The 22,741-nt window shown below is 43.0% G+C and overlaps 1 protein-coding gene across 1 annotated transcript; it reads left to right on the top strand.

Moving 5' to 3' along the window:
• Positions 1-221: 221 nt before the first annotated feature.
• MINAR1 (membrane integral NOTCH2 associated receptor 1) lies at positions 222-21,163 on the top strand. The gene is made up of 4 exons (XM_073304124.2): positions 222-266; positions 7,678-10,026; positions 11,605-11,859; positions 18,334-21,163. The coding sequence occupies exons 2-4, from the start codon at positions 7,729-7,731 to the stop codon at positions 18,529-18,531; spliced, it is 2,751 nt and encodes a 916-aa protein (XP_073160225.1). The 5' UTR covers positions 222-266; positions 7,678-7,728; the 3' UTR covers positions 18,532-21,163.
• The last annotated feature ends 1,578 nt before the right edge of the window (positions 21,164-22,741 follow it).

Raw genomic sequence — 22,741 nt, 5'->3', positions numbered from 1 at the left:
CAGGAGCAGCCGCCGCCGCCGCGTCCGGAGCTGCCCGCAGTGGCGCGCTGTGCTGGGAGGGGGGCGCTTGGCCAGTGCCAGTGCCAACCTGCTGCCCCCCTTTGCAATCTCAGCCTGGCACCATGGGACCCTGCGGTGGCTTCCAGCTGAAGCAGTTCCTCCTCCTCCCCGCTGGAAAGTCTCTGCTGCAGCAGACAAGCCTGACATGAAACGGAAAACACACACACACACACACACCCAAACAAGAGACAGGTGGCAACTTCAAGGTAAGCGATGCGCCGGCCGGCCGGGGCTGTTGCTTGGTAGAGCGGGTACGAGTCTGGAGTCCTGGGCGCTGTGGGACGTGCTGCCAGGCGGGGGAAGAGGGGTTATTTGCAGGGGATTGAGAGGAGAGAGACTTGCCAGAAAGAAAAAGGGGTCCAAAGGCTGAGCCCTCCCCCCAGCCCATGGCACCCCATTGCACAACCAGGCTGATCCCTACTATTTCCAGCACATAGGAACGTATCTAGCTCTCATTTCTTAGGAGTAGGGGCAGGGGAGAGGGGGTGAGGGTTTTTGGGGGGTAGTCCCCAGTGTCTACCTTGACCCAGTAGGTAGTCTTCTGTTCCCTTCTGTTCCCCTGTTTGGGATCAACAACATATGAATCCCAAAGTCTAAGTTACAAGCCCTGCAGTCTCCCTGGCTCATTTTAGGCATCATTTCCCTTTGCAGCCTTGTAGGGGAAAGAGAGAGTCAAAATGTTGAAACTCATCTGGCGACTTTGGGGACAGCTCCACTTCGAATCCTGCTACAAATCAGTCTATTGAGAAATGGAGGGAATAATGTTCCAACCACTTTGCCTTTTCCCAGGTGCCACTGTACCTAGCCCGAGGGAGCTCAGCAGGATTGGAAATAATGGGGGTTGGCGGGGAGATGAAGGGGGCAATAACTAGTCCCCTGGCTGGAGAAGCAGAGATCACTGGATCTGCAAAGCAATTTGTGCAAAGTCGGCTTTGTTAGCTCTGTACCTTGCAAAATGGAAAAGCAAAACCCAGGTTGGCCAGAGACAGGGTGAAATATTTTGGGGCTCATTTGTAACTTGATTAGCTATTTCAGTGTCTGTTACAGTTTGCAAGGATGCCTTGTTATGTGCAAAAAAATTTACTTGAAGGAGTTCTGATATGTTATTGACAGGACAGTAGTTCCATGTGTGTATATTGCCAATGATTGCTGAATAATAACCACAAGGAGTGATGCAGTAATAAATCAAGTAATTCATTCCAGTTTTAGAATGATAACTTTCACTTTTCCATGTCACACTGAGGATCCGAATGCAGGGTTTCAGTTGCATAACTGAACAATGTAAGTGTGAATCTGAGCATTATTGTGAAAGGAAAATCCTGTATCAAATGGCAAACATCGTTCAACTTGAGCTGTGACACGGCCTTGAGAAAATGCTGGCTTTATTTGCAAGTTCAAACTTAATTTATGCACTGGTGGACTACAGTAGGTGCTGAATTTTGTGGGAGTTGTTGACTGAGTGCTGAGCGTTGTACAACATCCATAAAACAGTACATTCTGCTTTCTTTGGGAAGCCAGGTTTGTAAATGGAATAGTTTATAAGGCTTGTTTCATACACAGTAGCCAAGAAACAGCAACTTCTTTCCAAGCCCATCTAAAAAAACAAAAACAAACCCAACTCCAGCTTAGATTTGTGGAGAGGATGCTCTATGTATCACAGAGCACAAAGCATGCTTCATTTTATGCAGAATATGCAGAATTACAGAAAGCCGTTGGCCACAGCTAGTGAAAAAGCCCCAGGCTGTATGGCATTCTTCTTCTTAGAGTCTAGAGGAGTGAATAAAAATCACTCTGCTGAGGCACACTGCCAGCAGAGAATTTCTTACCTGCCCCGGAGGGTGGGAGTCAACACAGCTGCTGAAATCACAAGGTGACAGTCTAAATGAGACCAACATGTCAGAGGATGGTTGTGAGCAGGATTTGGTCTTGTGAGTGGATGGAGGAAAGGAACAACTACGAATAGCATGGACTGGGGTACAAAAGAGCCAAGGAGTGAGGCAATAAAGCATTGTTTCCAGAGTATGAGATCCTGAGAGCGGGTGGGGTAGGAGTCAAAAAAAAAAAAAAAAGCAGCTGGAGATGCTTTGTGCTGCAAGGTTTCTGAATGCGGTGACATGAAGATGGGTTTGTGAGCACAAGAGAAAAGGCAAACGACAGCCCATATCAACATTCTGTGTGGGGGCTGTGGCAGTGTGGGTTATAGCCGGCACCACTGGGACAAACTGAAGATTTATGAGTTCAGATTAATAGTGAAACAGCATAGTGGCGGGGGGGGGGGGCGGATTTGAATTAGTGTTCTTCAGCACTGAAGTAACTAGCTCAATGTGTGTGAATTTATGTGAATATAGCTCTGTCTCTCTATCAATCTATCACCTCTGCAGTAGTATTATAGGGTGGCCCATTAGTCACTATAAAAAAGCAGAGAGGGCTGTTTTTCTATTAGCAAATTAACGGCAGAGGGAAATGATGGCTGTAGCAACTGCATCTGTGCATTAGCTGCACCTGCTGTGGGTAGTGGGAAAGGGGCAGAGCAAATGTCAGAAACACAAATAGGAAGGAAGGAAAGAGCTGGAGAAGAATATGTGGATTGTCAGTCAGTGGGCATAATTCAGGCTCAGCTAAGGAACCCTCCTATCCGATAATTATTCATGAGAGTACAGTGGTGGGACTCTGTCAAGCCACACGTGCGATTCGTCTGCCACAGCCAAGCCCCCGCACAATGGACATGGGCTTTTACAGGCATAACAGAGGGCAGATTTGTTTACACATGTGGGTGCTGCTGAATGTAGTGGCAGAAGCAGCAGTGGTTCTGGGAGAACAATCTACTGGAGATTTTGAATTCCCAGTGTAGATAAATTAACAAAATCTGAGTCTGAGTACTTATTTGGGAGATGAGGAAAAAGAGAAATATATTCTGGCTCCTCCAAGGGGAAGGACAAAGAGCAACGTACACAGATTTCCCACAAGGGCAGAAGTCAGAGGAGAGAAACCGCATGGAGGAGTTAAGTCCTACCACAACTAGAAAATAGGCAGAACATGCCCACTGCAGAACAGAAAGTAGTCTTGGGAATGAAAGATGGAATGTTAATACTCCAGGACTGCTTCTGCAACAATGGGTTAATTTTTTCTCACATTAACATGGGAGAAATATTCAGTGTTACTCCATGTAGGGTAAAAAAGGGTTGATCTGTGGTAAGCCTAGAGCTCATTTGAACACATTGAGACTTGGCCCCCATTGACTAGCGGTGCCATATGATACTATATGTATCTGTGCAATGGTATAGGTGTGCTATTAGGGCTGAGAAAACTGACTCTTAGGAGAGAAAGCTCTCTAGCTCAAAGTGACCCTCCCAGTGTTAACATTTAATCTTTTATGACTTGATTTTATTAAGTAGCTCGTTTGGTCAGAGGCCATATAGCAGAAAACAAACTACCAAAACCATCTACCTCTGACACACCATACACGTAGATTTACCCTTGTGCACTAATCTAAAATATCTTCTTATACATATTTTGGATCCTTTACATTGCTGCATGTATATGCATGTGTACCTTATACAATCAATCATTCCATATACGCACACACATATAAATATATACACATTATACAATTGTGTTCCACATCCTGCCTTGAGACAGAATGAACGGACATCTAAGACAATATGTGGACAAATGCTTGGTTACTTAGATTTGACGGCTTACTGGGTGTCATTTCAGAAAGCATCTGTCTCAGGTGCTACAGGGAGTTACTGGTGGGTTTTGCCTTGACAAAGACCACACATTAGCTAACATGCTATTAAAAGGTGTGAACACCAAATAAAGATGTGGTTTATGCCCAGATTCTTTTGCCTGGTTTTATTATCTCAGACAATGTGAAAAAGGGGTACAGAATATGCTATTTTACACAGGACTTGAAACATTATTTTCATTGTCAGAGTCTGCCAGTGTATGGTCTTTCTAGCAAGGATGACTGTACTGATAACATTCTTCTGGCACAAACTCACAAATTCTGTACTCATTTTAGTACCTCCGATGAAGTCTGTATATTATGAGGATCACTACACAAGATACACAATTTACCCAAATTCAGACCAGATGAGCCATCGCAATGCAGCTCTGTTACACGCACACCAAAAGGCCATTCATACGACTGCATGGGGAACAGGCAAAGGAGAACGCGTTCTAGCTCCTAGACAGTGCACATTTACGGAACGCCGCCGTCAGATTTTGCAGCCTGTCTTTTAGACCAGAATGTTATTACCTGAATGTCTAAAGCTAGGCTCCGTAATCTGTACCGCCCCCCTAAAAAACCAGTATCCTGATTATCAGAGGTGCTGAACATTAAGACTTCCCAGTAACTCAGTAGAAGTACGAAAATTAGGCCAAACTTTGATTTTATTAATATAATACTTATATCAATGTTTGTCAGTAGATCTCAAAGCACTTTACAAATGAGGCCATTATCATTACTTCAGTTTTACACAGGGGGAAACTGAGCCACAGAAGGGTAAAGTGACTTGCCCAGCATCACAGCTGGGAATAGAACAGGTGTGTCCTGGGTCCCAGTCAGATGCTCTATCCACTAGGACACACTGCTTCTGCTTATATGAAGAAGGATGGTTTGGGAGCCAAATTTTGGCTTTGGTCATCTGTATAGAGGAAACCAATACCTTGGTGCTATTCTAATAATAGTTAAGTGCCAGCTTTGTGCTATGTAGCCCATGAGACAAAGTATAGCCAATCTTTACCCTGAATACCTTACTCCTCAAGACAGAGTAGGCAGGATGTATTCGGAACTAGAGGAGTGAATGGAGTGCGACTTTCAAGCAACTTACCATTAGTGACTCACTGTTTGCATGCATTGGGAAGGAAATGAGCCTGTAGCAGGGGCCTGTATGGAGAGAAGGCAGTGGCATAATAGGGGGGGTATTCTGTGTATTTAAATGCGAAAATGCATATCCACACGAGGGGTTGAGAGAAGCTGTGAAGACTTATTGAAGATAAGGTTTTGCCTTTTCTGGTCTTTTGCATGTTGGTGGTGAAAATGGCACATTTCAAGTCTGCTGGGCTGGCAGAGCGGTGTGGCCATATTTGACTTTCAACACCAGGCATCCCCATGGCCTCTTGAAGAGGCAGCTTTCCACTGGGGATTACATTCCCCCCCTCCCCGAACTGTTCCATGTGAAGTAAACTCTCCAAGTATGTTGTGTTTTTGCTGGCAGTTAGAATTATTTGGGCCCAACACTTCATGAAAGTCTCACTTTTAAATGGTGACACATCAGAGGAATACAAAGAAGTGTTGATGAAGAGGTTGTGCCGTGGAGCACACACTAATGAAGAGAAAAGGGATGTACCCATCCTCCTGTAGCCCAAAGGGTATGTCTGCACCCCAAATGAAAGTGTCATTGTAGCTTTAATCTAGCTAGCACGGTAACAAAGTGCCGGTGTGGACCCGAGCATGGGCCAGCAACCCAAGTACACACCTGGTTTCCCTGGCAGGCTTGGGGGAGAGATAGCTAGGCCATAGTGAAGCCCATACTGCCACTTCCTCCTACCATTGTTACCCCATCTGCTAAATTAAAGCTAGTACAGGTATGTCTACACACACTTAATTTGTGATGTAGAGCTGAAGTATTACTTTCAGCGCTACTCTCTTGCCACCCAGCTCTTAAAAGCAAACATACAAACAGTAGCAGCCCAGGAGAATCCCCAGGTCTATGGGTCGCTGAATGTCGGGTTTGCGTTCAGTAGGACTGCTGGCTTGTACTGCAGCTGCACAATTTCCAGCATATCGGGCCAGCTGGAAGGTGCTTCTTAAATCAACAAGCAAGTTTGAATGTACATTTGATTCATAAAGGCAACCTAGACTCTTCCTTTGGAAGATGCTGCTGTGGCATTTGCTACTGATGCGGATATATGCTGGCCTCTGACACTGACAGTGGATTACTAGTGTGTAAAAAGAAAAGGAGTACTTGTGGCACCTTAGAGACTAAGTCCTCCTTTTCTCTTTGCGAATACAGACTAACACGGCTGCTACTCTGAAACCTGTCATTATACTAGTGTGTAGTGTCAGTTCAAGATGAAAGGCTACAACACGCTGAAAAGAAATCCCATGTTCTAGAGCAGCACTCAAAAGTCCTGACATTTCTGACTGGGAGATGACTTTCTTATAGATAATTTAAAAGAAAAATACCACAAACCTGACTTCATAACTTTGATGCTTTGCCATTTGGGTAGATACACAGCAGTTTATATGGTGGGGAGAATAGTTTTAAGGGCTGGACTAGAGAGGAGAGAGAGTGGGGAGATACCACAGCACTTTGGGTAAGGATTTTTGCCATTCCTGTAAATAAGAATAATACAAAGATTGTGACCAAACATAGAAATTGCCAGATTGGATCAGACCCATCCATGGTCCATCTAATCCAGTATGTCAGCACAAAATATTCAGATGAAGGTGCAAGAAACCAAAGAGTAGGCAGGTGTGGAATAATCTGCCCCCCCCATGAAGATCTCATCCTAATCCCTAATAGTTAGAAATTGGCTTAAGACCTGAAAGCACAAGGCTTTATATCCCTTCCAACATGTTTGTTAGTTTTATGTACTATAAATCTGGTTATTCTGGTTATCCATATAAGTGTCCATTTCCACCATTCTCCTGCCATTTATGGATGGCAAATGGGGCTCCATTCCCCATGTTTCTCTGGTAGTATGTCATAGTCGAGGACGTTCTCTGCCCTTGAAATAGCCCATTCTTCAAACTAAGCCAATTGGCAGTCAGCCATCTCTCATTTCCTGGATGGGTTTCAAGATCTAGTGGGAATATATTTTTAAACAATTTCTTCCCCTTTCTAACATTAGTCCACATTTTATTCCTGAAGCAAGCTTCTCCTAGGCTTACAAGTATGGTGGGTTATCTTAAACTCACAGTCCTTGAGTCTCAAAGTTAGGAAAACCCATTTCTGCAAAGCACCAAAAAAGATCATAAAAATACACAATTCAATGTCAGGATTATTTGCTCAAGTAAACTGCTCAGCTAACTCCTCCCAACATCTCATAGTTTGTTTACCTGAGTCTTCCTGAGTGTCACTGGCAAATCAGATGTGGAAACATCTGTGCTTCACATAATGTGGGGGCTGCTTTTTGATTTAAGAGTGAGGTACTGCAATTATAGCCACATCTGAACCTTTCAAATCCTCTTACAGATTCATAAGCCATTGTGAGAAAGTCCGTTAGCAAGTATGTTCAGATTTTATGTCAGCAGCTTTCTCATCTCTGTGTAGCTTGTGTTGATATTTTAGGGATAGATTGTGCAACCCTTACTCATGTCGGTGACTGCTCACATATGAGCACACCCATTGATGTCAATGAGATTATTTGGGTGAAATCCTGGTCCCACTGACTTCAATGGCAAAACTCCCATTTACTTCTGTGGAACCGGGATTTCACCCTTTGGGTGTGTGTGTAAGTGCTCACCAACATGAGGACAGGTTGCACGACCTAGCCCTAAATTTGTATGGCTGGTTAGTCAAATTCCGTGTATGGCTGAAAGAATGTCCTGGATTTGATCTAAAGGGGATTTACCATCTTTTCTGTTTGCTGTTGTGTGAACTGCAGAACTGGAGTACCGTTTTCAGGCTAAACAAGAAAACTTAGCACACATCAAGCATGGAGACCAACCAGGAATCCTCGCTCTTCCTGGTGAAGATTCTGGAAGAGCTGGATACCAAGCAAAACACCGTTTCTTATCAGGATCTCTGCAAATCACTGTGTGCAAGGTTTGATTTGTCCCAGCTAGCCAAGCTCAGAAGTGTGCTCTTTTACACAGCTTGCCTGGATCCTAATTTCCCAGCGACTTTGTTCAAAGACAAAATGAGATGCACTGTAAACAATCAGCAATCAAAGAAAATCATGGTTGCAGCAGATATAGTAACAATATTCAACCTCATACAAATGAATGGGGGAGTGGCTAAGGAAAAACTCCCTGTTGCACGACAAAAAATGAGGAAGAAAGAATCAGTTGAGTCCTGCAGGTCTGACACAGAAATATGCAACGTGGTGGATTGTGTGACTAATTGCGAGCTGAGAGACAGAGAGTTTAACAGGGGCTACTCAGGTAGAAGGTCTTCCAAATGCAGGAAGGTGGATTGTAAAGATTGTCAACAATTTGTACCTACTTCAGAACCTAACTTTTTGCTTGGTGTTAATAAGGAAATGAAAGGCCGAGCTGCCTCGCTTGATAGGCTGCAGGCACTAGCATCCTATTCCATTGTTAACTCTCCGCCCTGTGAAATGCAGAGCACATACTTCCCAATGAACATTGAGAACGAGTCAATCTCTGACCAGGACTCATTGCCTATCAATGCAGCTATAAAAGAGACTTTTATTTCAAATGATGAGCCATTTGTGTTGCAATCATGTGTACAGAAAAGGAACATATTCAAGGAGGATTTTCATAATCTTATCACAATATCTCCCAATTTAATGCTGCCCAATAAAAAACCAGAAGATGGACCTGTAGAGCCTCAGAACAGGAAAGAAATCTCCAAACAGGGTTTCTTCAACCACAGTTTTGAAATGCCGTACAGCAGCCAGTACTTGAACCCAGTTTATTCTCCGATACCAGACAAAAGACGAGTAAAACACGAAAGCTTAGATGATCTCCAAGCTTCTACATACTTTGGCCCAACCACTATACTTGGACCTCAAGATACAAAAAGATGGGCAGGAAAACCGATTAAACAAACTGCATGGCCAGCAAAAAGCTGGAGCTTAAACACAGAGGAGGTACCTGATTTTGAAAGATCCTTTTTCAGTAGGAAGCAAGCTGAAGAGAAGCAGCGATATCAGAGTTCAAACAACCAGTCACCAAGTTTTCCTGCAGCAGATAGGCACCAAACCTATCTCAATCCCAAGGATCAAACACCGATTATGCAGGCTAACTATGCCGTGAAACAAAATGGACACAAACCCAAGGAAATTCCCTCCATCGTAGACATGGAGAAACACGAGCCAATCAAAAAGTTTAGGGATAAAAGCATTAACTGCACTTCTGTTCAGCTGCTAAGCATTGACAAAACCACCAGTGTTGGGACACAAACAGAGCAGCAAGGGTTGGAACACAAAAAATGCAAGGAGTTATGTGCTCCAAGCCAAACTAAGTATGGTGAGAGGCACTCTCTAAAGCAATCAGATGATGACTCTGAAATTGTGAGTGATGATATCAGTGACATTTTTCGGTTTCTGGACGATATGAGCATCTGTGGATCTACAGGAGTTATGCAATCCTCCTGTTACAACAGCACTGGGTCACTGTCTCAGGTACGTAAATCTGATTGTGAAAGCTCTCCTGAACACAATTTAACTAAAATAACCAATGGGAATTCTAGTAACAAGCTAGATAAAGTCGTCCGGGCAGATATCAACAATACAGATGATGAACTAAAAACTAGTGTCTGCAAGTTAGTTCTCAGGATTGGTGAAATAGAAAAGAAACTAGAATCTCTGTCAGGCGTCAGAGAAGAAATCTCCCAAGTCCTGGGAAAACTAAATAAGTTGGATGAAAAAATTCAGCAGCCAGAGAAGGTCAATGTACAAATAGATCTTAATTCCCTGACGAGTGAGGTTCAGTCAGATGAGAGCACCTCTCCACGGGTATTTCAGTGTCATAATGCTTCTCACGGAGGCAAATTGGAGAATAACCCTGACTGGTGCTGTTCTGATGTCAGCGGAAGTAACAGCGAAAGTCTTCGGGTAAAAGCCTTAAAAAAAAGTTTATTTACCAGGAGGTCCTCACGGTCACTGACTGAGGAGAACAGCGCCACTGAATCCAAAATAGCAAGTATTTCCAACTCTCCTCGAGACTGGAGAGCTATCACATATACCAACCAAGTTGGCATGACAGAAGAGGAGATGAAAGACAGAGGTGGAGTTGAAAATAAGGACTGGCACAGGAAATCCAAAGAGGTAATTTCTATTTAAACCTACATAATAAGCTTTTTTTTTTTTTAAAACCACTCTAGCTATGATTGTCTTTGGTGATAATATGAAGCTTCAGGGCTTGGTAATACTCTGCCTATTGTATTATGCTAGTCTTCATAGTTATCATAATTGAATGATTTCTTACCTATACTTCCTTGGCAACTGCACAGTATGAAATGGTCAAGCTGTTCCTGAAAGCAACCAGCTCTTTAGAAAGGGACAGGTTTGAATGGCAGGTTCAGGAGAGAAAGTCATTCATATAATGATCACTGGTGGTATAAGGACACGGAATAATTAAACAAGTGAAAAGAGAATAAGGAAAATTGTGACCATCTGCAATACTCTTCTTTTTAAAAGGGATAAAGTAAAAAGTCTATTTTGGTATCTTCTTTGAAAAATTATATATTTAAAAGAACCAGAAAAAGATATGACTTGCTCTGACTCTCCTAAGAAAAAATCCTAGTATGCGTACACTAAAATACAAACTGTTAATACACTTCCCTTTTCCTCTGACTTTCCCAGTCATTTACATCTATCCTAACATGTATTTTAAGTCTCCATTGTCTAGACTACACCATTGCTGCAGTTCCGTTTCAGTTACCTAGGAGGACGTGGTTCCTTCCTCCCTGCAACTAACCACTCCCACCTTTGGAAATTCTATCATTGGTCAGCAGCCCCTCTGATTGCTGCTAAATTTAAACCTTGGCTCCTCTACTGAGCAATTTGTATTTCACTGAGATTAGGGCCCAATAGACAGGGCTGCTGGGTCTTGCAACATTTCTTCAGAAGTCAGGAACACATTGCAGGGTGTGCTGTGGCCTGTGAAGGAGGAGTTCTTGGAGGGAATGGGGTGGGGTCAGAGACTTCCTGGGGAGAAGGGAGAACCAGGGGTTTAGTGGATGTGTGTGAAATGAGGGAGAAGAAACCAAAGATTTATTGGAAGGTTGTAGAAAAACGGTGGGGAGGGACCCTCAGTAATTTGAAGCATCCAAACTTTCATAGGTTTATCAGAGCCAGCGTGAACCTCTGGACCTTTAGCAATGCCCTGATCACTAATTAGAATGTGATCAAATGAACATCTGTAACACTGGAGCAGCACTGTGGAAAGTCTGGTGTAAGGGCGACTGTTCACGTCGTATGGTTCCCCTTCCCGTCAGTGTCAGTGCGGGGAGCAGAGTTCCCTTGGCAGAGGAGTGTCTTCAAACAGCCCTCTAGTCCAAAGGCTTTCCAATTCAGCAAGTCTTATCTACAGCAAAAGCATCCCAGAGCAGTTTATCTAACCTGTAAGCAGTTCTAGGATCAACTTTTCAGCTGCTACCTCTAACTTTGTGCCCACAATAGTGCGAATGCAGGTTTGTGCTTGTGACAATCAGTCTATTGGTGAGAGCAAGGATGGAGATTGGATTAAGGCCAGCTGAAAGCTTGGCTCTGGTTTGTGGGTTTGTTATCATGGCTTAGGCAGTCTCGAGCTGTAGAGGTGAAAAGAAAATCTCTCTCCCTTCTCATATTTAACCCCCCCAAAGTCCTCTTTATTCTCTGAAATTCTTTTGAACCTCGTTGCAGGCAGACAGGCAGTATGAAATACCACAGCCACATAGACTCTCTAAACAACCAAAAGATGCTTTCTTGATTGAACAAGTCTTTAGTCCTCATCCCTACCCTGCATCACTCAAGTCACATATGAAAAGCAACCCACTCTACACAGACATGAGGTTGACAGAACTGGCTGAAGTTAAACGTGCCCAGCCATCATGGACCATAGAAGAATATACCAGGAATTCAGGAGATAAAGGCAAGCTTGCAGCTTTGGATCTACAAGTGAGTCCTGTTTGTTTCATTTTAGTGACACAATTGTGAAGGATGTTTACCAGAATGTTTATTTAATGGGGCATTTGTATAGCGCAGGAAGTTAAGCCTTCAACTTTTACATTGCTGGCTCAAGATCCATCCCAGACCAGTGGTGAATAACAACTGTTAACGTTCTATCACTGTTCTGTGGCCTTTGAAATAGTTGATGGTTTCAGTCCATTTCCTAATGGACAGTTGTCTATAAAATCACCACCACCACCGTTGGAACCTCGTTAGATGTCTCGCAAGAGGGGTTAAAGAATGAATGGACGTAGAGAATGAACTGAGCATTTATCCCCCAAATGGTGGTTATTCTAGGTCAGTTTTGATGTGCGTTAGTAAGGTGGGGTGGGGCAGAGAAGCTGGCATTGCTGCTGATTCGACTGTACACGTTCTGTGCATATTGTACATAGAGAACGAGCATGCAGGGCTGTCAGTCTAGCCCTCTTCACAAGCATGAAATTCACTAAAAATAAGGAAGGGAGACATTTTAAAAACTCTTTTAAAATTGAACATTGTTGTTATGGCATCTGGAGTGAATATGAGAACAATAGTCTCATGAAGAACTGCTTCCTAGATCTTGCTAGAGAACTACCAGCATGCACTTTGGACTTGTGTACATGCAACAAACAGAGCAGGGTGAACTATTAAAGGACATGGGTCCGAAACCCAAACATGGATCCAAACATTCTCAGACCCTGGGGTGTTTGAAATCCGAACCTGCATGGCACATGGTCCCTACCTTCATAGCAGACTGAACCAAAACTACGGAACTGAGTATTCCCGAACTTTGGGATATTCTAAATCTGGATCCAAATTTTGATCCCACCTCCAGTGAAAAGGACTGAAATGTAATTAGCAAGAAAACGTTTGACCACTAATTTCACAGAGAAATGTATAAAATGCCATTCAAGCCATGCTAAGGCACTCGCACAGAGACTAACATTTGGTGACAAAACACAAGACAGACCGTTACATGAGAAATCAGCTTGGATTTCATGAGTGTAGAACATGGGATAAGCAATTTTTTAGAACAAAATATGGATTGTTTCCCCATATGGAGCACTGCAGGGCTAAGAATGCCACCAGCATCACTTCATGTACCTTACACAATCTGATATCAAGAGTGAGACAGCTCTAATTCTCCACTGTGTCTGAAATGTGCTGGAGTGGAGAATGATGGCCATGGGGAGCTGGTTGAGTTTCTCTGATCTTTGGCTGCCTGGCCCCTGTGGAATTTAAAGCAGCAGGGGGTCACTGGCATATGGGTCATATTGAAAAACCAGGGAGGTGGGCGGGCTTGCTAACGGCCGCTCCCCCAGCCTAGTGGGAGGGACCACTGGACCCAAGGACCAACTGATTGTGGGGGACAACTAATGAAAAACAGGGGTCGGAGTGAAGGTCATAGGTTCAAAACAAGGATACCGGATGGGGACCACTGAGCAGAGAACCCCAGACAGCCCCCACTGCTCCTCAAAGCTGTCAAGGGAGCCAGTGGATGCTGCCCAGTGGAACTCTGCCCGGATGCGTGAAACTAGAGAGGAACAGAAATAAGCCCCACTGTCGCAGAGCACTCCCTCGTCCAACATCCTCCTCCTAGTATTATAGATGGAAACTTTGGCCAGGGCCAGGAGGAGGTTGACGAGGAGGTCTTGCGACTTCTTGGGGCCTCGGATAGGGTGTGCAAAGAGGAACAGGTGTGGGAAGAGGTTCTGGAGGAGCTGTAATAGGGGCTGCAACCTGGCGCATTCAAGATAGGCGTGCGCCAGGTTCTCCTTCACACCGCAAAAGGAGCAGGCCTCAGGTATGGGGTGAACCATGCCAGGTGCGTGCCCGTGCTCACGGCTCCATGAAAGAGCTGCCAACCGATTTCCCCAGTGGGCCGTGGGATCAAGGGGAATAAAGGCTGGCCCACCAGGGCTCCTCACCCTCTTTAGGTGGAAGATAGTCCCACCACTTGGTGTTGGGGTGGAATGCGAGGGTGAGGAAGTGCAGTGTGTGGAGCACAAGAGTGTATAGATGGTTTCTGGGCACGGTTCAAAACCAGACCAGCTGCAGGGTATGCAGCCGGCTCGGGGTATGGGAGCGGGGAGGCTGTGGGGGCTCGCAGAACAGGGGCCGAAGAAAAATGTCTGGAGGGCCAGAGGTGAGGGGTGGGTGGGGAGCACCCTCTCGCAGCGTTTGCCACAGGAAAACGAGAGAATTGGGTGACAAGGCGGCCTCCACCTCCTGGAGTACGCTCCTAGGGGTCGGAAGGGTGAAAAGCCCCATGCGTCGACTGAGCACACGGGGCGCCACCCAGTCCCCACTGTCGTAGTCCAGGAGGTCTCCAACTCTGGTGGTTTCTGCCAGGACCAACTTCCGACACATCGAGGGAGACGCTGCCACCTGCACACGTAGATCGAGGTTGTGTAGCAGGGGCTCTGTGAGGAGTTCCACCCCCTCGGTGGCCACAAAGGACCTGGTCACCGAAAAAAGCTTCCAGGTCCGGAGGAGGTCCTGGTAGAAGACCGGCAGCTCGGAGAGGTCCCGTGGAAGACCTCTCGGATGGAGAAAAAAGAGCTGCCGGTCATATCTGAGCCCTCGGAGGCAGCGGAGGAAGGCGTGCGCCAACGTGCTCTGCGCCGGACTACATGCATCATAAAGGAGCCTCTGCAGGGTCTGGAGGTGGAAGACATGGACCTGGCTTCACAGGCAAACCAGGCCCTGTCCTCCCTCCTCCAGGGGAAGACTCAGGACCCCTGCAGAGACCCAGTGCAGCCCCGGCCAGAAGAACTCCAAAGCCATCCTCTGGAGCCTGGCCAGGATCCTTGGGGCCGGGCTCAGCGTGTTGAGCCAGTGCCAGAGCATGGACAGGACTAGCTGGTCCAGCACCAGCGCCCTCCCTCGCAGGGAGAGACACCAGAACAGTCCTGTCCATCTCCGCAGCCGCTCACCCACCCTGGCTTCCAAATCCTGCCACTTCTCCGGTGGAGAAGGATGCATGGCGGATAGATAAACGCCAAGATAGAGCAGTGGACCCGTGCTCCACCGGATGGTTTGAAGCATACAGGCATACAGGTGGCATAACAGACCTTACACTAGTGGAGGATCAGGCATGGTGGAAGACCCCAGCACTACACTCCCACCCCCAGAATATCCCTGACATGAGCCCTCCTCCCACTGTGCTGGGGGAGGAAAGGACAGTGTCAGCTGCCACAGGACTTGACTCTCTTTGCATAAGGGAAACTCTCTGATGGCAGAGTTCTCCACCAGCTGTCTCTGGCCATTTTAAGGCTACTTAAGTGATCTTAGCAGACCAGAGAAACCAGTCAGTATATTTTGACAGTCACGTGTACTTTGTATTGCCATGACGCAATAGCAACAACTTGCTCCTCTGCCTCCAAAGAACTGTCAGATTACTACGTCTGCTCTGCAAAGCCCATGTCTAGACCCTATAATGAAGCTTACTGACAAACTTAACCTGGAAACAGACACTCACTGATGTGTGTTTTCTTCCCAGCGACTGACTTTATTAGAACTGAATGTAAATACATTATGCTTTAATCAACATTCTTATGGCTGGCAATGAAATGGAAAAAGAGCTGATTAACAGTAATGGGTTTTTTTTTTTTACTAATGCTTCTTCCTCCTGAGGTCAGTAACAAGTCAATATCAAGGTCGGTAGGTCCAAAATTAGTTGCCTTGAAAGTACAGCACAGTTTTGTTTTAATTTAACATGCCTTTCAGAGCTTTATAAACCTGTCAGTCCTCTTCCCTCTATAAAACGAAGGCTTCGGCTTCCTCTAGGTGAAGATTCTCAGCTGGCTGACCCACTCACAAGACTGTTTTCAAACTACAAGGGAGAACATATATATATTCCATATGACATATACGTTGGGTGTCCATGAGATCCCACTGCTCTGCTATTCTTATGAGGAACCAGGGTACAAGAATCCTACTTTCTGAAGCCTTCAAAGAACAAGTCACATTCATTTTTCAAAATCCTATATGTTCAGAAGAATAGAATAGGCAGAGCAGAGAAAGAGTACTCATGTGCCAGCTCAGACTGCGTCAATAGTCTGATTTTTGGCTGAGTGGCACTGGCAGATAGATCTCCATTAAACAATGTCAACGGTTACTTGATTCTAATTGTCTAAGGGTTACTATAGTAGCTGTAAAATCACTTTTTCCACAGGCCAAAGTAACTCAGTGCATAAAGTAAATGGGAGGAGCAAGCTTCCAGACACTAGCTACAATACCTCAATTAGCCAATGAAGGGCTTGATCCAAAGTCCACTGAAGCCGTTCAATGAGCTTTGGATCAGGGCTATAATGGAGTACAAAACCCGATACAACTATAACATGACGATCTCACTCGAAATTTGAAAAGCATCATTTATTTATTTATTTCTCAAACAAAAGAGGCTTTTTTCGAAACTTAAAACTTTTGCAAAAAGCTTTCATTTTTTTCAGAATGTTCAATTTTTCATCAAAATGGTTTTAAATTTCGAAATTTGTTTTGTTTTCCCTTTCCTGCCTTTTTTTCTTTATTCCTTTTTACAGTTGAGTGTTATGGAAGGAATGATGCCTAGGGCTTTTCCTTTTCCTTTTGCTGCTTTGTAACTTTTAAAAATTTCCTCAACTTTGGAAAAGTTACCATGTGGCAGAAAGAAAAATGACAAAGTAGGTGACCCCTCCACCACCACCAAGAAACCTGGACATTATTCATTTTACTGCACTCACTAGCAAAAAGGAGAGGAAATGGAAAAAAGAAAATTCAGATTTGTTCGTATACATATTATATATACACACGCCAAACGTTCTTCCATTTTGAACCCTGCAAAATGGAAACCCCTCTGGAATTTTGCCATTTTTCACAAAATTGTTTTCTGTTTTTCAGCCAACTCTAGCTCTCACCTTTTCATTCAATCATATTACATTTAGAAGAAACTATGAGTATGTCTACACTGCAATTAAAAACCTGCAGCCCAAGTCTGGAAGTCTTCATTGCAATGAAACAGCCCTGAAGCCCAAGCCCTACGAGCCCAAATCTGCTGGCATGGGCTCACTACGGTTGTCTAATTGCAGCGTAGACGTACCCTGAATGGTTCAGTGGCAAAGTCTATTAGTTTTTAAATGTACTATTACAATAGTGTGAAACATAACGGAAATTAAACCATTAAAACCTGAGCAATCAGCACTGTATATTACTGCCAGTGAAACATACAGATTGTGCCCTAAGGATCAAATACTGGGGTACAAAAAGGCATCCATGCATGAAGATGGTGAAATTCTGAATATGAAGGTGTGATACATGGGAGTAGAATGTATGCTGCATGCCCACTTCTCCTCCCCTCACCACCAAGCATGTGGAAACTCATAGTGAGCACCAGTATAGTTGTGGGTCTACATAATTTTGGAGGATGTAGCTGGGTAGAAAAGGTAGAAGCTGGAAAGTAGCCACACTGCCCTGCATGATCACATAGAAAACCCATGGTACTTGTTTAAAATTTCTGCTGATAGTTGCAGTATTATATATTCAGATCTTGCAAGGGGGAAGCAGTCTGCATCTGTGAACTGGAGGGCTAATGGCAGCATGGCCACTAAGCCAAATGTACAGTCATGGTGGGGAGAGGAGCCTGAAAATCACAGGAAAGAGGCTCACCTTTTGTGGAGATGCCCTGGGTTCTCCTAATGGTCTGACTGGGCTTGGCCATGTTCCGAAGGTTCACATGATTGGTAGCCCACCGCTAGACATTACTGTACGCTGGGGTTTCTGTGGTAATTTTTGTCTTGGTTTGGTACATCCTGTGGGTTTCTATCTGTAAAGGGGATCATTGGGCTTTAAAAGGAGGAGAAGAGAAAAATGCGAGATCTTAACATCCATATGTGGTACATTATGATGGAGGTGTGTCTTTCTAAAATAAACACACGCACAAAAACTTCTACCTTACTTGGACCATTATGTACAATGCACTGTTCATCGCTAGAGAATAGCCATCCAAGAAATTGTATGAGGAAGATGAGGAGACTTCTCTTGTCATGCAGGTCCTAGTAACGAGGTTAGGGTTATCTCTGTAAAACTGAGTTTATGAGCCAGTTAAGAAAAGTTTTCCCATCAAGTAGGTTTTAATAATCTTACAAATGATAATAGACTAATGACCACCTCAATTATTCAATGGATTAAAGAGGTTTTACTTAGACCGAACAAAGTTTCCAGGAACCCAATAATACATAAGAGACTTTGGAGCCACAGGGTACTGTTATGACTTGACAATATGTTGCCATCTGTTTCAGCGAGTTCATGAAGCTGGTAGAGGGAAAGATTGTGACAGTGAGACAGCAGCATTAACCTGACTTTATCTCTACAGTAGACACACAACCAACCTTGGAAAGCTTCAGTCCTGCCTGAATTATTCTGACAGAGCCCAGAGAATTAATTTTTTTTCCTTTTGACTTTTAGACTCAAGAATCTTTAAATCCAAACAACTTAGAATACTGGATGGAAGACATTTATACTCCAGGCTATGATTCCTTATTAAAACGCAAAGAAGCTGAGTTCAGAAGAGCAAAAGTCTGCAAGATAGCTGCCCTGATTGCGGCTGCAGCTTGTACAGTTATCCTGGTCATTGTGGTTCCCATTTGTACTATGAAATCATGAATCTGTGGACAGCCCCGTGAATTCCAACTGTGTATATACATTCCAGATATTTCATTATGTATTTTAAACACCTTGTGGCAAAATTGTAACAATTTGCTGGGGAAGAATGTGCTGAGATATCTGGTGAATAGTGTAAATGACAAAGATAAATTTTTGAAGAGTAGTCTTTTAAATAACAAAACACCTGGCAGAGTTATGGTAACTCAGTTCAAATTTTAGAAGTGTGTTCCCCCCTCCCCAGAGAATCAATAAATCATTTTACAAAATTGGAAACTGATGGGGATCCAGACAAAAGAGAAAAGTTGTCTCAGCTGTGTGGCATTTAATGAAGATATGGATACTTGGCAGTTGCACTGTATAGAGGGGAATGTGCTATATGCATTTCATTAGGGAGCCAAGAGAAATATTAAAGCACTCTACAATGTGAAAAAATATGAATGTATTTTATTTGCTTGATCATTTGATTGAAAGCAGATTGTGTGATCGTGAAAGCAGATCATTCCTATGTTTAGATTCAATGAGGGCTCTTTATTACCGATCTTGCCCTGAGACCCGTTTTATTATCACTGAGTACTTAGGTGAAGTGCCATGTGCTGCAGACCAAAAAGATTATGTTTTAAAGCAATCAACAGAGGTTTCAGTGGCTTACATTGGAATAACATTTGTGAAGAGTTGGCAAATGCTCCCTGCCAAAAGGGTATTCTTTACCTCCACAGACAATGAAAATGTCTTGATTTCACTCCTTCCAGCCAACTGAACTGGCAAATCCAAGTGACACTTATTGCTCTGTTGCGGTTTTTGCGAATGTAATCTGAACAGTTATAATTTTGTCACAAGTCTTCGTGCCTTTTAGAATGTAGATTAATAGAATTGATTAATTTTGATATTTTTAATCCATAATATAAATCACAGCATAGTAGGTAACCAATCTGGATTATTTTCAACACGCCTTCTTTACAGGTTTGAGTGCTTACCAAATAGCAGGCTACTGAGCACTTATATTAAGGGCACAGGTTTTCAGCACTAGTGAAAACTTGCTATTAATGCAATACATTCTACACAGGGGTTATTTAGCTTCAGTATGAATATTGAACTTAAAGAATAACATTGTGACTCTGTTGTATAGCAAGCGGTCTACTTGGTCAGCATGTCCTGCCAGAAACATTGATTTAATGCTTTAGCCTGAATCAGGGGTACAGGTTAAGGGAAGACTCAAATTATGACCTAAGTAGCCTATTTAACCCATGCCTAAAGAAAACAAATACCTGTACAATATTTCTCTTGAGTCAGACAGGAATAAATAGACGTTTTAAAAGCTCTTTTCAGGAAATAACATGATCCTGCCCTTCCTATTTTAAAAGGAGGAAACTTTTCTTAATGAACACCCATAAATAGGATACTCTGATTTATTTAGAAGCAGTTCCCAACCTGGTTATGCAGGTGTGCCACATTGCTCATCGCTGGTGGGTATTTCAGGTGTGCCACTCCCTCACCTTTCACCTTTGGTGGTTGAAAAAAGTGAATGAAAAGCTGAGTGGGAAGAGAAGATATATGACCATTTTAAATTTGCATCAGTTCCTCCTCCTCGTTGGAGAACTATTCATGCATTATGTTTTATTTATGGATAGGAGACATCAGCCACCATTGATCTTTCAGCAAAAAAACCCACTAATTTCTTATATATGATTGGGTGTCACATCCATGTATATCTTATAAAGATCAGCCCCTAATCTTAGTCTTGGATCTACACAACTCTGAATTTTGCAGGAGTGCAGATCATGATCCAAATGTTCTGGTTTGGGCCCTTTTCTAATATCAAGCTTCCTCCTTGGACTAAGGTGCTGCGGGATGGAGACAGTATGGTAACAGAGGGCTGCATTTTTCATTGGGTGGTATCTAGACTTTAGAGATTCATGTTAAAAAGTGATAATTTAGAAACCACAGCATTTGTAACAGTATTACCAGCACTGTTACAAATCTGGCTAAGAGCTATTGTCTTAAAATAATTAACATAATGCAATGAGCCCTGACATGTTTTACCCAGCATCCGATTCCGTAAGTACAGCAGTTCATGGCAGGTGGATCCATAAAGTCCTACATAGAGAATATACGTTAGGTGAAATTTTGACTGTACTGACCTGCAAGAATATGGTGGTCAATCTTGTGAACCAGTTACCACACTAGTATATACTGTATACTATATGATAGACTTTTGTATTTAAAAAAATTAAAGATATAGGTACATTGTAATCCTTGGTGTAATTGAATAAAGTGTACTAGACAGTGTTACTCAATTAAAATAACGATGAACATATTGAACTGTTTTTCGTATTTATGCCTTATAAATAAAATTGTTATATACATTATGAAATGAGACTGCAAGTAATATAAAAGAAATTACATTCTGGGGGGATAATTCTGCTCCCCTTACTCAGACAAAAGAGACTCACTGAAGTCAGCTGGATTACTCATGTGAGTAAGGAGAGAGAGCAGGATCTGCCCCTGATAAAGTTTATAGGGTTTTCTTTTTTAAAAATGGGGCATTTGCTTAATGTAACATGTAACAAATGATTTTCTTTTATAAAATTTATTGTACAACATTGCCTTTTGATTCATTTAAATATAACACGAAATAAATGTGAAAATTACAAGTGTCCTTCTAAGTCTTAATGAAATATATAAATAATATTTGATCACTATGTCACTTTTCCTTTTTTCCCCAGGGACATCAAGATGGTGTGAAAGTCTCAGCGCTAGAAAACTAACCATTCTATATAGTTTTTGGCAGGATTTTTAATGGATTTCTCACTTATGAAATAATAAGATGGAAAAAGATAATGAAAAATTAATTTAAAATAATAGCTCCTTTGCATAAAATTCCCAGGGTTTATGGGAGATTAGCTCTCTGACTCTAATAATATTTCATTTGATAGGTTATTTCATGTCTGCGTTATGCTATATCATCAATTATTTTAACAGGGTCATAGTTAATATTTTGGTGTCTACTCTCCATGTACATTTACACAGATACTGTCTGTTGTAAGTATTAATGCATACGTGTAGCATATAAATACTCACATATCAGTAACTGAAGAAGTAGTCTGTGTAAGCTAAAAAGCTTAATCGCTCTCACCAACAGAAGTTGGTCCAATGAAAGATACGACCTCAGCCACCTTGTCCCTCTAATGTCCTGGGACCGACACAGCTACAACAACACTGCATACACATATCAGCAGGCAGTTTGTTTAGGAGCTCTACAGAGATTTAAATGCTGCTGGATTTGTTAATAAAACCTGGACGTTTAAGATTACCTGGTTTTAAAGAGATAAAAGACAGTGCTGCACCACACTGATGATTTTCTAGCACCAGACTATAGAGAAGAACTTCAAAAGATACCTGACAACACTGAAATTAAAACATATCACAAGTTCTTGGCCACCTCCTCTCTAAGGAAATACCCCCTTTGAAGGCTTATTTCCAAATTAGCTTAGCCTAATAGCAGCAAGATCTTCAGAAAAAACTCCTTAGAGATCCATTAAAAAAAACGTTGTCTTACAAACCTAGTGCAGGATGGAGGTTACTGGTGTGGTGGAATGTATTCATTTCCATTCCCATCTTTGCAACTCATTCAGGGCCTAATCCTACAGATGATGAGGACTCTCAACTCCCAAGGAAGTCACAGCGTGGAGAGTGTTCAGTACATGGAATGTGGTGCTTAGCAGTCTGGAAAATCAGGCCTGAAATCCATCACTTCAACACTAGAAGAAATAAATTGTATCATTTCACCTATTTTAATGGGGCAAATCCTGCCCCTTCCTTCCAGTGATTGCATGCAGCCTGAAGTGCAGCAGAACTGGCACGGGGGGGGCTGGGGGGGAAGAATGGGAGAGCAAGATGTGGAGAGTCCCATGTTGTCTCTGTGCAACCCCTGCAGGTCATGGAGCTGTATGGCACTGGGCTGCATCCCCTATTTCCAAAAAATGAGATTGATTTGAAAATCATCATACTTTTATAAAATAACTTCAGAATCATTGTATTGGGTTTTTTTAGCCATTCAGGTGAATCCAGGGTATGTTTTCAGGTTTTGCTCTGTAACCACAATGGCTAAAAACTTACTTTTAAAAAAAATTAAGGTTGAGATTCTCACACAATCACATGAATCCAGGGGCTGGAGCTTTAAGAAATACATCAAATATCACAAGCCTCATGA

The sequence above is a fragment of the Lepidochelys kempii genome, chromosome 10 (genome assembly GCF_965140285.1).
Source record: "Lepidochelys kempii isolate rLepKem1 chromosome 10, rLepKem1.hap1, whole genome shotgun sequence".
Lineage (NCBI taxonomy): Eukaryota > Metazoa > Chordata > Testudines > Cheloniidae > Lepidochelys > Lepidochelys kempii.
The sequence above is the reverse complement of the archived record's forward strand: the minus strand, read 5'-3'. Positions and strand labels throughout refer to the sequence as shown.

Coding starts and splice junctions, on each gene's coding strand:
- MINAR1 (XM_073304124.2), top strand. CDS start 7,729: ATGGAGACCAACCAGGAATCCTCGCTCTTCCTGGTGAAGATTCTGGAA. Junction 10,027..11,604: donor GGCACAGGAAATCCAAAGAG/GTAATTTCTATT, acceptor ACCTCGTTGCAG/GCAGACAGGCAGTATGAAAT. Junction 11,860..18,333: donor TTGCAGCTTTGGATCTACAA/GTGAGTCCTGTT, acceptor TTTGACTTTTAG/ACTCAAGAATCTTTAAATCC.